Genomic DNA, 16,468 nt, shown 5'->3' on the forward strand with positions numbered 1-16,468 from the left:
GGATCACAGTCTAAAGCTTGTGTTAGGCCAGGCACCGGTGGCTCACACCTGTAATCCTAGCTACTCAGGAGGCTGAGATCTGAGGATTGATGTTCAAAGCCAGCCCAGGCGGGAAAGTTTGTGAAACTCTTATCTCCAGTAAACCACCAGAAAACCAGAAGTGGCTCTATGGTTCAAGTGGTAGAGCACTAGCCTTGAGCTGAAGAGCTGAGGGACAGCACTCAGGCCCAGAGTTCAAGCCCCAGGACCAACAAAAAAAAAATAAAAAATAAAATAAAGCTGGCATTAGCAAAATTGCTACCTAAAAAATAACCAAAGCAGGGCTGGGAAGGTGGCTCAGTGGTAGAGCGCTTGCCTTGCATGCATGAGACCCTGTGTTCCATTCCTCAGCACCACATAAGCAAAAAGAAAAAAAAGCCGGAAGTGGCACTTTGGCTCAAGTGGTAGAGCGCTAGCCTTGAGCTGAAGAGCTGAGGGACAGCGCCCAGGCTCAGAGTTCAGGCCCCACTACCGGACCCCCCCCAAAAAAAAATAACCAAAGCAAAAAAAGGGCCTGAGTTTAAACCCCCTCAAAATTATTTTAAAATAATTAGATAAAAATAAACTATTGGAAAAAAATAGCCATAATTAGGATGGTCCCTTGTATATTTAGGTATAAAATGATTTAGTTTTAGGTGCTAAGAATATATAGCGTAGGCGGGCACTGATGGCTCACACCTGTATTCCTAGTTAGTCAGGAGGCTGAGATCTGAGGATCATGGTTCAAAGCCAGCCTGGGCAGGAAAGTCCACAAAATGCTTTTTTTTTTTGGAGGGGGGGAGGTCCAGTCATGGGCCTGAACTCTGGGCCTGGGCACTGTCCCTCAGCTCTTCAGCTCAAGGCTAGCGTTCTACCACTTGAGCCACAGCGCTACTTCCGGCTTTTTTCTTTTTGCTTATGTGGTGCTGAGGAATCGAACCCAGGGCCTCAGGCATGCAAGGCAAGCGCTCTACCACTGAGCCACCTTCCCAGCCCGCAAAACTCTTATCTCCAATAAACCACCAGAAAACTGGAAGTGGCGCTGTGGCTCAAGTGGTAGAGCCCTCACCTTGAGCTAAAAAGCTGAGGGATAGTGCCCAGGCCCAGAGTTCAAGCCCCACAACTGACCAAGAAAAAAAAAAAAAAAAAGGAAGAATATATAGCTCAGTGATGGGACACTTGGCTAGCATGCCCAAAGCCTTGTGTTTAGTCTCTAGCATTACTAAAAATTAAATAAATAAAAATTATTTCATTATTACTCTGGATGAACTGTTAGTGTGTTTTGTTCATTCTAATTCATTTTTGTCTGAAATATATTAATTCAGGTGATGCTTCTGGGGACCATGGGGACACTGTCAGTGTTGGTGCCATCAACCCGGCCTATAGTAACTCCTCCCTCACACAGTCCACTGAACCCTCAGAGGAACCCTTTGCCACATACTTTGATGAGAAGATTGCCATTCCTGAAGAGGAGGTTAGTGACAAGATCTTGGATGGGACCCTGTGGCTAGAGAAAGCCTGTGAGGGAAAGATCTGCTGTACAACTCAAGCTCAGTAACTTCAGTTTGAACTGTGGCAGTCAATCCCTATTGATAATCAGAATTAATAAGCTGCTGAGGAAAGCGACAGTCTGCACACAGTTCTGCCACTAGTGAACACGTTTTGGTCAGTAAAATATTTTAGTTGTTATATTTTTCAAATGTGTTTTCTATCCTGTGTGTTGTTGGGCACAGAGTCTCTGACTCTGTTCCTTTGGTTTAAGAATATGACACTGGGGGCTGGGAAGGTGGCTCAGTGGTAGAATGCTTGCCTCACATGCATGAGGCCCTGGGTTCCATTCCTGAGCACCACATAAGCAGAAAAAGCCAGAAGTGGTACTGTGGCTTAAGTGGTAGAGTGTTAGCCTTGAGCTGAAGAGCTGAGGGACAGCACTCAAGTCCAGAGTTCAAGCCCCACGACCAGCAAAAAAAAAAGAATATGACACTGATAGAAGGAACAGGTAAGAGAAGGCTCTCAAGCAGGGAAGTGACCGGCTTGTTGATAAAAAGTGGTATGAAACAGATATGAAACATGGACACATGTCATATCAAACACTAATCCCTTGCTTTTGTGAACCTGATACTGTTATTTCATGTTTGATAAAAATACAGAGAAATTAGTTCATGACTTTGAGGTGACATTCCATTTGATCTGTTTCCTTTCTTGCACAGTACTCCTGTTTCAGCTTTCGTAAACTCTGGGCATTTACGGGACCAGGCTTTCTTATGAGCATTGCCTATTTGGATCCAGGAAACATTGAATCTGATTTGCAGTCTGGAGCAGTAGCTGGATTTAAGGTGAACATCTAGTGTTTGCTTCTTTTATACGTACAATATACACTCACATCCTTTCTCCAACCTGCATATTAAGTAGCCCTTTTTTGTGCTAGTCCTTTTTTGTGCCAGTCCTTTTTTGTGCCGGTAATTTTGAGATTAGGGTCTCAAGTTTTGTCTTGGCTTAGGACTGAATTGTGGTCTGTTATGCTTTATACAATAGGTGGCACAACGACTCATATGTACCACCATACCCAGCTTCTTTGTTGAGAGGGAGGCTCACAAACATCTTATTTTTTTATTCACTTATTTATTTATTTTGGACTGGGCTGGCTGGAAATGCGATCCTCTCAATTTCAGCCTCTCATGTAGTTGAAATGCTAGGTGTATGTCATCATGGACAGCTATTAGTTCAGAGAGATACTGAGTTATGCCTGGACTAGCCTTGAATCATAATCCTCCTGATCTCAGCTTCCCAGTAGCTAAGATTACAAGCATGAGCCACTGGTTCCCAGGTTAATGGGTTCTTTTGTAAATGTTTTCAACTTGAAAAAACTTGCAAATGAACTGCTTTGTCTAGAAATACTAGAAATTTAACTTTAAATTTGATATGTTTAACTTTAAATTTGAACTAATAAGCTATATGTAGATAACAATTTTACTATTTTACTATTTTATCATTTGTCTGTACCTCTTGCTGCTGTGGTAAGCCCAGGTGTTGCAATTATCCAACTTAAATGTTACATGACACAGAATATTTCTGTGAGGGCAGTTAATTCTGGTAAGTTGTATACTGAAGTTTACAGTGCTCAACATATTTGTCACCATACATGGTGAAAAAATTTATGTTGTCAGTAGGATTTCTGATAAACAGCAGGCTGCTAGTAGTTAAGCTTTTGGAGAGTCCACTATACAAGGTTTAGCATTTCTAACTGCTGCATTTTTCCAGGGTCCACTGTACTTCATTGGCAATGAAACTTAAGTGAAAATATTTGCCACCTGTTTTTTTTTTTTGTTTTATTCACATAGCTTCTATGAAAAAAGGAGAAACTACAGATAGGAGAATCTGAAGCATAGAAAAATCCAAGGTACCCACTGTGTCATTGGTGCAGAACTCAGGCCATTTGATTCCTGATCTGGGCTCTTTTCTGAGTGTACTATTTTCCCCTTTACATTACCAAACAACCAAGGAAAGAAAGGAAGCAAAGTGGTCTAATATTTTTTCCGGTGGCTTTTGTTCTTAGTTGCTCTGGGTCCTTCTACTGGCCACCATTGTGGGTCTGCTACTCCAGCGCCTTGCAGCTAGACTGGGAGTGGTCACTGGGCTACATCTTGCTGAAGTGTGTCACCGTCAGTACCCGAAGGTGAGTAGTGTGCTGTCTTATTTGTCTCTTACCCATGTAGGAATTTGTATCTGGCAGATATATTCTGTACTGAGCCATTGGACCATTTGGGGTCAGTGACCTTGAAGATTGGAAGTACTAAGGGAAATCCTGCCCTTCTTAACTTTTTTCTTCTCCTTCAAAATATAACTTGGGATTCATGTTTTCCCAGAAGGGTTTTTAAGAAAAATTCTGCTTGCTGTTCATTTACTATTCCCTCAACTTTCTGCCATCTAGCTACACAGACAATGGGAGTGGGTGTAAGGTGCCTTCTCCAAGCACTTTTATGCATATAGCTGTGTTATTACATCAGTGTGTGTGTGTGTGTGTGTGTGTGTGTGTGTGTGTGTCTGTGTGTGTGTGTGTGTATAGAGAGAGAGAGAGAGAAAGAGACCTATCTTTCTATACATAGATCTTTTTTAGTTTGTCCTCACTGTGAATAAGGTAAGCTTTTTCCTTTTACTACAAACTATATGTGGCAACAGTTTTGCATTTGCTAATTATTCTTCAATTTACTCTTTCCCCCTCGGAGCTATAGCTTCCTTCTACATATTTTGGGTTTTTCTGCCTCCTAAGGCAGAAATGAACTCCATGTCTGGAAGTCTTTTTTTTTTTTTTCCCCTTGGGTAAGTGGGTAGGTGGGTGGATTGAGGCAGCATTGCTGTGGACCAAACTCAGGACTATGAAGCACTAGAAGGATGAAGAGGGAGCTTTCTTTCCGCCAGCACTTTTATGAATATATCCACAATACTCTGGAAGTTTGCATTATATTATGTTTTGTTTAAAAAACCCTTATAAAAGTCTGTGTGGGTCTGTGCCAAAGGGTGAATTCTAAACAAAGTAGGAAATTCTTAGAAATAAAGCATTAGAATCCCATCTTTTTACTCTGCTGTGTAGGTTCCACGAATCATCCTGTGGCTGATGGTAGAGTTGGCTATCATTGGTTCAGATATGCAGGAAGTGATTGGCTCAGCCATTGCTATCAATCTCCTGTCTGTTGGAAGGTGAGTGGGTTTTCCTCTATAAAGTTATCAGTGTTATGTTGGATTCAAAGCCAAGGTAAAAATGAAAACTCAGTTCATGTTTAATTCAACTTCAGTGTTACTCTCTATGAAGCCTTTCTAGAAGCACCTTTATCTCCCCCAGCAGATGTATTTGCCTATGGTGGTACATTTCTCTGTTTCTTCTCCTATGATGGTACATTCTTTTTTTATAGAGTATGTGTCATTTGAATTGCAATTATTTACTTGTATGTCAGTTTATCCCCACTGGATAGTGAGCACCTTGCGAATAAGACCCAGCATTTTCAGTTGTGTGTCCTAAATGTCTGACATTGACTCTAAATCAAAGATTCAATGCATGCACAGAAGTTGGAGCTGTGCTTCTCAACTACCTAAGACTTCCTATCACCAACTCTTTTCCTCCAAGTATTCTACATGGGGAGAACTATTGGGAAGAGAATGGTTTGAGTGTTTCTTTCTTCAATTCCCATTTCTTATTTCTAACCTAGGGTTCCCCTGTGGGGTGGAGTTCTAATCACCATTGCAGACACTTTCGTATTTCTGTTTTTGGACAAATATGGTAAGGAGAGTGGGAATGGGGAGTTAAAGGAGCCACTCCCTATGGCATGGCAGCTGGGGTGGTCTGCCTTCTGTGAGCTCACTGCTGCATTCCCTCCTTAGGCTTGCGGAAGCTTGAAGCATTTTTTGGCTTTCTCATCACTATAATGGCTCTCACATTTGGATATGAGGCAAGTGTGGCAGGCTATGTATTAGCCTCTTAAAACAAGATTTCCATTGTGTTTTGATTAGTGATTATTTCCTGGTTTGTGTTCCAACCCAGATACCCCCAGGAATCAGTATCTTCATTTAAAGTAATAACATCTTTCTATGTCAAATTCAAATAAACTTGTATCTGCTTACTGGCTTGGCTAAACATTGGAAACTATATCTACTCTATGAGTAGATCTTGAAATTGTCCCAAAGTTTCTAAGAAATGCTACTGCAGGGAAGAACATAATGAGAAATGTCTATGAATGAATCTCTCACTGTACACTAGTGGCTGTGATAGATGATTTTTAAATGAATATAGGTGACTATATAGTATACTAAGTGTGGATATTCAAGAACTAATGTGATACTAAATATTTAGATTACATAGTCACAAATTCTTTAACATCTGGAAGTGAGTCCCTTGTTATTAGTTACTCATGTAGCTGTGATCAAAATACCTGAGGAACTTAGGAAAGATTCATTCAAGAAGGTTTAGCCTTTGGTTTCTTGTACTTATTGGCTTGGGCAGAATATCATGGCAGCTGAGCATGTGAGGAGGAAGTTCCTCACCTCATGGTGGACAGGAAGCAAAGAGTGACAAGAAGAGGCAGAGCCACAGGTGCTCTTCAAAAACACCCCAGTGACCCATTCCTCTAGCTAGGTTCTATCTCTTAGTGTTTTCAACACTTCCCAAAATAACACTACCACCTGGGGACCAGGTGTTGAACATATGAGCCTTTGGTGAACAGTTCATATTCTAACCAAAAGAACTTATTTTGTTCTTTTGTGGTTGTTATTGTTGTTGCTAGGTATCAAATCCAGGGCTTTGTGCATATTGGATGTTCTTCCACTTAAGTATACTCCAGAGTTTTTTATTTCTTGAAAGAATATAGCCTTCTAAGTTGGGCAAGCTGACCTCAGAACTTCTAGGCCCAAGTAATTCTCCTACTTTAGCCTTTCAAATACCTGGGACTACTGCACCCAGCTATTGTTTGAATTTTTGGTGATTTTCTACTCTTTACACAAATAGGTCATTGTTGCAGGAAGAGGGACTATAAGGAATAAAGGAAGTCGGGTGCTGGTGGCTCACGCCTGTAATCCTAGCTACTTCAAGGGGCTGAGATCTGAGGATCGCAGTTCAAAGCCAGCCCGGGCAGGAAAGTCCGGGAAACTCTTATCTCCAATAAACCACCAGAAAACCAGAAGTGGTACTGTAGCTCAAGTGGTAGAGCACTAGCCTTGAGCTGAAGAGCTGAGGGACAGTGCTCAGGCCCAGAGTTCAAGCCCCATGACCAACAATAAATAAATAAGAATAAAGGATGCCAGAATTCTCTGATCCTATATTACTTCCTATCTCATGTTTTATCAAAGGCTAATCAGTGATGTTGATGTGTAGTATGTTACAGTGAAACCCAACCAGAGCCAAGTACTCAAGGGCATGTTTGTGCCATCCTGTTCTGGCTGTCATACGCCACAGATTGAGCAGGCAGTTGGCATTGTGGGAGCTGTGATCATGCCACACAACATGTACCTGCACTCTGCTTTAGTCAAGGTAAGCAAGACCCTTACATTGTTGGCCTTCAATACAGTTCATAGGATCATTCCCTTAACAACAAGGAACATAGATTTAGCTTATAACTCTTAAAGTCCTGAGGAACAAGATATTTCTAGTGCTGGACATTTATAAACTCCACATACTCTTGAATTATGTTCTTATCACCAAGTTGACCAGAAGCTACTAACCCCAAAAAGAAGCTATGGCTAACTTTCTTCATGTAAGACCTGAAAGTGTACCAAGCCTTTGGTGTTTCAGCCTCCAAAGCCTGAGTCATCTTGTGGTGGGGGGTCAAGAGGGGAGGAACCCAGCCAAGCTTTACCAATAAGTCTTAGTATTCACTTACTGGGTGATTTCAGAGACTTTTTATAATTAGGACTGAAATCAGCAGGTCAGTGTTTGCAGGTCAGTAGTCTTTCCAGCCACTATATCTGAAGGTTCACTTAGTCACTCTTCCCTATCTAGGGAATGTGCAGTGCTGTCAAAGGGTATGGAGTTCTTAATCACTTAATGGACTTGGATTTAAGTCAGTTGTTGGATCTTGTATTTCATCTAGTCAGTTGTTTGCTCTCTTAATCTCTCAGCTGACTCTAAAGTTCTAAGTTTTACAAGGAAATTTGCTGCAAGTGGTGAAAAATTGACCGCTGCTATCTCTTTAGTCTAGACAGGTAAACCGGGCCAATAAGCAGGAAGTTCGAGAAGCAAATAAGTACTTTTTCATTGAGTCCTGCATTGCTCTCTTTGTTTCCTTCATTATAAACGTCTTTGTCGTCTCCGTCTTTGCTGAAGCATTTTTCGGGAAAACCAATGACCAGGTGGTGAGTATAACCAGGGTCATGGGTGGTAGTGAGTATTAGGGTAAAATGAAGGCTAAATGAGGCAGGAAACTACAACAATGCCTAGATGCCCAGGGAAAATATATCTATAACCTCAATTCTACCTATACACTAGTCAGATTATGTGTGGCTGGCCCAGTCTATCTCTGTCTTTCGCAGTATTTTCCTGGAAAGGCACCTGGCCTCTTACTCACCATTGAGTCATGCTGTCATGTGGATGACTTCAAAACTCTTTGGCTGCTTCTCCTTCCATTTCCTGACTATCAGCTTCTCCCTGGCTGCCAGTCTTACCACCTAAGCTGAGGACAGGTTGGAAAGAGCTAGCAAACAGAAAACACACTTTGTGACAAGTATAAATTTGTTATTCAAATCTGTGTCTTTTGGACTCCTGATACCTATATAATCTTTTTGTTTTCTTTCTTTCTCTCTTTCCTTCTCTCTTCCTTCCTTCCTTCTTTTTTTTTTTCTGTTGTTTGTTTTTGTGCAGACCTGGGCCTTGAACTCAGGGCCTGGGAGTTGTCCCTGAACTATTTTATTCAAGGCTAGTGCTCCACCACTGGAGCACAGCTTCATTTCTATCTTTTTTTTCCCCCTTTGGTGGGTAATTGGAGATAAGACTCTCATATTCTTTCCTGTCCAGCCTGGCTTTGAGACTTGATCCTCAGATCTCAGCCTCCTAAATAGCTAGGATTACAGGAATGAGCCACTAGTGCCTACTTCCCCCTACCCCTCCGGCAAAGCTATGCTGAGTACCAAGCCTGGTGCTTTATGCATGTTGAGTGTATACTCTACCACTGAGCTGTACCTCCAGGTGCTTTTTTAGTTTTTATCACCACTTGTTTTTTAGGACCTCTAGCTCTCTTTTGAATGAATTCTCCCTATTCCATGTCCTCTCATGTTTGAAGCCTTCTATGGGCCTCTTCTATCATTGTTTAAAATGAGCAAGATTTATGTATTATCAGGGCACACTGACTTAATAAAGAAGTTTGACAAAATGGGGATCTAAAAGATTGTGGAGGAGGATTACAAACAATAATGCCAGTGTCTGTTCATTATCACATCCTGCTCTAGGCTTTCTTTCAGCCTACTCCTTATAAAAGACCTTGATGTGATTTGTAGTAGAGCTCTTACCTGCTTTCTGACTCTAAAACAAAAATTGCTCTTAAACTGCTTTGGGTTCTAGGTTGGTGTCTGTAAAAACAGCAGCAGTCCCCATTCTGGCCTTTTTCCTGAGGATAACTCAACTCTGGCTGTGGACATCTACAAAGGGGTAAGCATGTTCCGGTTTGTGATCTTTGCTCTTAAATCAATCTTGGCTTATTTTATGGTCTTTTTGTGAGTTTGTTTCAGATCTGACCATGTTTGCTTTAGAGTATTATTTATTTCAGAGATCAACTTGCTAGACAAGCATTTGGGTTATATGATTAGGGTGGATTGTCATATGGTATCAGTTGAAAAGTTTCCAAAATCCTGGTGACAGCTTATGATTGTTAATTGTGGTAAATAATGTTCTTTACCAGGGTCTCTCAGTCCCTTTATTCTGCTTATATCATAACCCTCCAATAGTATAATGTATAGTGTACTGCATTCCCCAAATATATTTGACCTTTCTTTACACTCTTACTACTTTCCAGAATGGGGGAGGGGTACAGAAAGATATGGGAATGTGGTATAGGCTTCTGTTATTTCTGTATGTAAGATGGAGATGAATGCTTTAGGTGCTTGGAGAAGAGAGTACTAGGCTGAGTAATGAAGGAACGTCCAGCAAAGTTGAAAATAAAAGCCTATAGAGTCAGATTAAAACTGAGCCTAGCTTTGGAGCAGTGTCTAGCACAGGACTTGGTATGAGTGCTACCTAACTAAGAAGAAGGAAGAATGCCACAAGGATGAGCTGTTGGCTAAGCAGATGACTGACATAGCTCATCTTCCCTTGCCTCTCCCAGGGTGTTGTGCTGGGATGTTACTTCGGACCTGCTGCACTCTACATCTGGGCAGTGGGGATCCTAGCTGCAGGACAGAGTTCCACCATGACAGGAACCTATTCCGGTCAGTTTGTCATGGAGGTATGTGCTAGTGTTAAATAGAGAGATGACACAGACATTTGATGTTTCTTTTTTTTTTCTTTCTTTCTTTTTGCTTTGTTTTGTTGCAATCCTGGGATTTGAACTCAGCCTCAGGCTTTCTAGGCTGTTGCTCTTCCACTTGAACCATGCTTCCAGTTCTGTTTTTTGTTGGTTATTGTTGAGATAGGGTCTTACCACCATTTCTGCCTGTGCTGTCCTCTGTGATCATTCCAGTATCCTAATTAGCGAGGATTATAAGCATGAATAATTGGCTTTGGGCTTCTTTATTTCATGCTTCTAAGTTCTCTCTCATCCCCAATTCTCTCTTTTCCATTCCAGAAAATCATCCTGATTCTGTGTTTTCTTTTTTTTTCTTTTTTTTTGGGGGGGTCCGGTCATGGGGCCTGAACTCTGCGCCTGGGCACTGTCCTTCAGCTCTTCAGCTTAAGGCTAGCACTCTACCACTTGAGCCACAGCGCCACTTCTGGCTTTTTTCTTTTTGCTTATGTGGTGCTGAGGAATCGAACCCAGGGCCTCAGGCATGCAAGGCAAGCGCTCTACCACTGAGCCACCTTCCCAGCCCATGATTCTATGTTTTCTTTCAGGGGTTCCTGAACCTAAAATGGTCACGTTTTGCCCGAGTGATTCTGACACGCTCCATTGCCATCATCCCCACTCTGCTTGTTGCTATCTTCCAAGATGTAGAGCACCTAACTGGGATGAATGACTTCCTGAATGTTCTGCAAAGCTTACAGGTGAGCAAGGAGCTGGGAATGCTCACATCATATTTATTCAGACATTAAATCTTGCCATCAGGCATCAAGTCTTGTACTGACTACTGGTAGTAGAACATTGAGAACTTACATGAATAGTTTTTCAGCTTGTTGAATTGGAATTATGAGACCTAAAGAATACCATATTACAATTCATTAATCCAGCAAACATTAAATGGTTATAAGACTTTATGCTAAAGGAGAAGGAGGCAGGAGAATGGAGAAAAGGATGGTGAATGAATGCAGTCATAATTTTTAATGTACATACAGGAAAATGGAAATAGGAAACTTTAGAAGATAGGTAGAGATAGGATAGATGGAAGGGCAGGAGAACAATGGAAGAGGTTACGTTGATCAAGATGCATTATACAAGCCAGGCACTAGTGGCTAATGCCTATACTAGCCACTCAGGAGGCTGAGATCTGAGGATTGAGGCTCGAAGTCACACAGACAGGAAAGTCTGTGTAACTCTTGTCTCCAGTTTTTTTATTTTTATTTTTGGTTGGTCATGGGGCTTGAACTCTGGGCCTGAGCACTGTCCCTCAGCTCTTCAGTTCTACCATTTGAACCACAGCGCCACTTCCAGTTTTCTGGTGGTTTATTGGAGATAAGAGTCTCATGGCCTTTCCTGCCCGGGCTGGCTTTGAACTGCGATCCTCAGATCTCAGCCTCCTGAGTAGCTAGGATTACAGGCTTGAGCCACTGGCATCCGGCTTGTCTCCAGTTGTTTTTTTGTTTTGTTTTTTTTGGCCAGTCCTGGGGCTTGAACTCAGGGCCTGGACACTGTCCTTGACCTTCTTTTTGTTCAAGGCTAGCACTCTACCACTTGAACAACAGCACCACTTCTGGCTTTTTCTGTTTATGTGGTACTGAAGAATGGGACCCAGGGCCTCTTGCATGCTAGGCAAGCATCCTATCACTAAGCTACATTCCCAGCCCTATCCAGTTTTTAAAAAAAAAAAAAAAAACAGAAGTGGAACTGTCGCTCAAGTGGTAGAACACTGGTCTTGAGCACAAAAAGCTCAGGGACAGCCCTCAGTCTCTGAGTTCCAGCCCAAGGACTGGTGTGAATATAACAATGAAAGAATGCAAAATTCTGGGGAGGCTAAGAAGACAAGTCAGATTCAATATTTTGTCTTTGTATATGGACACTTATGATCACCATTTATCCTAGATTACAGATAGCTTGAAGGCTCCATAGATTTCAGCATAAAGTTTGAGTATGTGGGGATGATAGAAATAATTGTGATTTCCTTCTGTTAGCTATGTTTTTCTTTGTGATGATACCAGAATCCATGTCTGATTTTTTTTTTCCAGCTTCCCTTTGCTCTCATACCTATCCTCACATTCACAAGCTTGCGACCAGTAATGAGTGACTTTTCTAATGGAATGTGAGTATAGTCATTTCCGTTCTTTCAAAGGGGAAGTTTCTATGTGGAAATAGGGAACTTTTATCTAACACACCAATCAGAAATTAGTCACATCAGGGATTTTACATGCTTTGATAAATGATTACTAGTAATCATTTGGTGTAGAGAATGGAGAATATGAATGTAGTTAAAGAGGAAAAACAATTTTTCGATGCAGTTTTTTTAGTGCTGAATTTTATTTAAGCTTTAGCCACTGAAGTTTGAATTCTGTGTTAAATGATCTCAATGTGAAAGGCATAAGCTAATACCTTTTGCATACATCTGAAGGTATGCGATTTTTGCATTATTTGTCAAATTTCAATGGCCTCTAATGAAATTACTAATTGTAATGTTCAGGCTTGTTACTTTTTTAAGGTCCCAAATTTTAGAATAAATATTAAGATTTATTTGATATATTACTTCCCTTATTACTTTCTGTTATTGCATAACTTTAGCTCTCTTTTTGCAGTGCCCCAAATCCTTATCATATTACCCTTATGAGATGCAATTTTCTGTCTGTGGCCAGTTTAGATTGTTTTACTCTCTACTGTGCTGATCTTTTACAGAGGCTGGAGAATTGCAGGCGGGATCTTGGTCCTTATTGTATGTTCCATCAACATGTACTTTGTAGTGGTTTATGTCCAGGACCTAGGGCATGTGGTGTTGTATGTGGTGGCTGCAGTGGTCAGCGTGGCATATCTGGGCTTTGTGTTCTACTTGGTAAGTCCAGTCTGGAAGGAGAAGGGGCACAAATATCTGGGATGGTACAGGTTGGGCAAACTGATGTTCAGAAATGGATAGATCCGGGCTGGGAAGGTGGCTCAGTGGTAGAGCGCTTGCCTTGCATGCATGAGGCCCTGGGTTCGATTCCTCAGCACCACATACGCAAAAAGAAAAAAGCCGGAAGTGGCGCTGTGGCACAAGTGGTAGAGCGCTAGCCTTGAGCTGAAGAGCTGAGGGACAGCGCCCAGGCCCAGAGTTCAGGCCCCAAGACCGGACCAAAAAAAAAAAAAAGAAATGGATAGATCCAAATGATCACATAGCAATCTACCTCCTGGCTATTGAAATATGGCATTTTCAAGGCATCTGTTTATGTTTCTAATCATCAGACTTACTAATATCATATTTTTCTGTTTCTATCTTCAATTCCTGACAAGGAAAAAAGTAGGTCTGAGAAACAAAAAAAGTAGTAAGAATGAATGTGGAGAGTGATATGAGATGGAGCTGGAAAAGGCATGTGCACTGTGATCTAGAGCTTTCAAGTGGGACACAGGTGGGCTCAATTCTGGGCCAGCTTTACCACTTACTAGTTATATAAAGAAATAAATACTCTCACTGAATTACTCTATAGTTATTAGAATATCTTGGTTTTACAAATAAATAATCTTGGTTTTAAAAATCCTAGTTATGGAGTTGAAGGTGTGGCTCAGATGGTAGTGTGCCAGCCAAAGAACAAAAGTAAGCATCAGGTACCAAGTTTCAATCCTGATCTTGAACAAAAGTAAAAAAAAGAAACCAGGTGCTAGTGACTCCTGCCTGTAATCCTCACTACTCAGGAGGTTGAGATCTAAGGATCATGGTTCAAAGCCAACCAAGGCAGGAAAGTCCATGAGACTTAATCTCCAATTAACCATCAGAAAATGGGAAGTGACACTGTGGCTCAAAGTGGTAGAGTACTAGCCTTGAGCAAAAGAGTTCAGGGACAGCGCCAAAGCCCTCAGTTTAAGCTCCACAACTGGCAAAAGATAATAAGAAAGAAGAAAAGGGGAGGGAAAAGAAGGGAAGTCTTGGTTATAAAACTTAGTTATGGGGGAGAATGGTGGAAGGGGTGGCATTGTTCAAGATATAGTGTATTAAAAACTGATTTGTTGAAATGAAACTCATTTGTACAACTATTTAATGAGAATGTTTTAAAACTAATTTTTAAAAAACTTAGTTACAGGGCTGGGAAGTTGGCTCAGTGGTAGAGCGCTTGCCTTGCATGCCTGAGGCCCTGGGTTCGATTCCTCAGCACCACATAAGCAAAAAGAAAAAAGCTGGAAGTGGCGCTGTGGCTCAAGTGGTAGAGTGCTAGCCTTGAGCTGAAGAGCTGAGGGACAGTGCCCAGGCCTAGAGTTCAGGCCCCACGACCGGACCCAAAAAAAAACCAACAACTTAGTTACAGCCGGGCGCCAGTGGCTCACGCCTGTAATCCTAGCTACTCAAGAGGCTGAGATATGAGCATCGCGGTTCAAAGCCAGCCCGGGCAGGAAAGTCCATGAGATTCTTATCTCCAATAAAAACCACTAGAAAAATGGAAGTGGCACTGTGGCTCAAGCGGTAGAGCACTCGCCTTGAGCCAAAGAGCGCAAGGACAGCACCCAAGCCCCACAACCAAGCAAAAAACAAAACAAAACCCTTAGTTACATAGAACAGGAAGGGAATTTTTTTTTTGGGGGGGGGAGGTGGGAGTCTGGTCATGGGGCCTGAACTCTGGGCCTGGGCCCTGTCCCTCAGCTCTTCAGCTCAAGGCTAGCGCTCTACCACTTGAGCCACAGCGCCACTTCTGGCTTTTTTCTTTTTGCTTTTGCGGTGCTGAGGAATCGAACCCAGGACCTCATGCATGCAAGGCAAGCGCTCTACCACTGAGCCACCTTCCCAGCCCCGGAAGGGAAATTTTTGTTTGTTTTTCAATCAGAATCTCACTCTGTAGCCCAGGCTTCTTCCAATCTTAGTCTCCTGAGTACTAAAATTAGAGGAGTGTGGTACCATGCCTGCCTGACCACAGTCTTTGTACTTTTTATGAATAAAAATATTTTTAAGTATAGAGTAAACTATGTAAAAATGATAACAGTAGTCATTTTAGAACGGAGCTTGTAGGTTTTTTTTTTCAGACGTTCTTGAATATGGCTAGTATTGGTTTAAAAAAAAAAAAAAGCCAGCTGGGCTCCAGTGGCTTTTTATGCCTAGGATGCCTGTAATCGTAGCTACTGAGAAGACTGAGATCTAAGGATGGTGATTCAAAGCTATCCCAGGCAGGAAAGTCTGTGAGACCCTTTATCTTCAACTAACCACTAAAAAATCAGTAGTGGATCTGTGGCTCAAATTGTAGAGCATTAGCCTTGAGCAAAAAAAGTCAGGGATAGTGTCTAGGCCCTGACTTTAAGCCCCAGGGCTGGCACACACACACACAAAAGGCCATGGTGACAACAAATCTCCTTTCCCGCTTTATACATGTTTCTCTGAAGAACACAAGGGTTGTTTATAAGGATCAGCAGACGTTATGCCATTTCTGCTACAAGAAGTAGTTAAAGATAGAAAGTAGAATTCTTCTCTTGATGTCTAGAGTACTTAGTCCCCTTGCCAGTGTATACCATGGAAAACCACCCTAATGAATACTGAAAAAGTATGTCCTGGATTGGTATATTCTTTCTGTTTCCCTTCCCAATGTCAGTTATGTAAAGATGATACTAACCCTAGCTCCTAGGAAACCAAGTAATTATACTGTAAGCCCACCACATTCACAGACTTATTACACATGGTTTTGACCAAATGCTGTCAAAAAATAATTTTTAGTCAAAGATACTTCAAATATAAAATTTTGAATTACCACAAATACATTATATAGCTCAGATGATGTAGAAAAGTTCTGTCAGACTCACATTATTGTCAGCTGTATTTAAATCATTTTTTGATTCATTGAGTGTTTCCCTGTCCTTAATTTTGTGAAAATATACTTCTCCCCAAAGCAAATACTACCCATAAAACAGGGTAACAGGGTAATTCTCCCAGTCCTAAAAGGACTTATAAGGGGCTTTACTTAACTGATAAAGTGAATATTTTAGGTTTGTTGAAAAATGGCATGGCTTTAGCAGAAGATGAATGGCAGTATGGGAAAAGTGAATCAAGCCACTACATTACAGAGCTCTATGATTCCTGAGCATTGGCAGTTCTTGAGCAGTGATCTCCTTGGAATTGTATATATGTGGATATCAAGGGTCTACTATGTCTCCTACACAGCAATTGTTCTTAAAATTGGCTTAGAAGTTAAAGGAATCCTTTCATGCCAGTTGCTTATGAAGGTGCTGGGTTGTCCTCTGTGATCCTGAGACTAGAGAAGTTATTGATGTTCCATTCTTCAAGGTGAGGACTGATTCTAGTGTAGGTTACTGCCATTTAGTAGCTCAAGTGACTGCCATGTCTATTAGTTCTTTCCCCATTCCTCATGATGAGGAGTAGAGAGGAAGAGGATGTAAGAAAATGGGTCAGCAGGAAATTCTCTGTTGGATAAAAGAAACAAGTCACAAACACAAAATGGTAGAGATAAGTCAGTATTGAAAATAGCATGCAAAGTCTTTTTTTTTTTTTT

At 41.5% G+C, this 16,468-nt stretch overlaps 1 protein-coding gene across 1 annotated transcript in view; it reads left to right on the forward strand.

The window, feature by feature from the left end:
• The window catches only part of Slc11a2 (solute carrier family 11 (proton-coupled divalent metal ion transporter), member 2), a 39,993-nt gene that overhangs the window by 14,858 nt on the left and 8,667 nt on the right, over nucleotides 1-16,468 (forward strand). Inside the window, exons 3-17 of the mRNA XM_013018819.1 lie at nucleotides 1,344-1,492; nucleotides 2,229-2,354; nucleotides 3,575-3,694; nucleotides 4,610-4,716; nucleotides 5,223-5,293; nucleotides 5,395-5,462; nucleotides 6,881-7,036; nucleotides 7,699-7,857; nucleotides 9,059-9,145; nucleotides 9,819-9,938; nucleotides 10,544-10,693; nucleotides 12,029-12,102; nucleotides 12,687-12,840; nucleotides 13,947-13,956; nucleotides 15,945-15,974. Of these exons, the coding sequence (XP_012874273.1) occupies nucleotides 1,344-1,492; nucleotides 2,229-2,354; nucleotides 3,575-3,694; nucleotides 4,610-4,716; nucleotides 5,223-5,293; nucleotides 5,395-5,462; nucleotides 6,881-7,036; nucleotides 7,699-7,857; nucleotides 9,059-9,145; nucleotides 9,819-9,938; nucleotides 10,544-10,693; nucleotides 12,029-12,102; nucleotides 12,687-12,840; nucleotides 13,947-13,956; nucleotides 15,945-15,974 (1,581 nt within the window). The remainder of the gene's footprint in view (nucleotides 1-1,343; nucleotides 1,493-2,228; nucleotides 2,355-3,574; nucleotides 3,695-4,609; nucleotides 4,717-5,222; nucleotides 5,294-5,394; nucleotides 5,463-6,880; nucleotides 7,037-7,698; nucleotides 7,858-9,058; nucleotides 9,146-9,818; nucleotides 9,939-10,543; nucleotides 10,694-12,028; nucleotides 12,103-12,686; nucleotides 12,841-13,946; nucleotides 13,957-15,944; nucleotides 15,975-16,468) is intronic.

This window comes from Dipodomys ordii, unplaced genomic scaffold (genome assembly GCF_000151885.1).
Source record: "Dipodomys ordii isolate 6190 unplaced genomic scaffold, Dord_2.0 Scaffold42, whole genome shotgun sequence".
Classification (NCBI taxonomy): Eukaryota; Metazoa; Chordata; class Mammalia; order Rodentia; family Heteromyidae; genus Dipodomys; species Dipodomys ordii.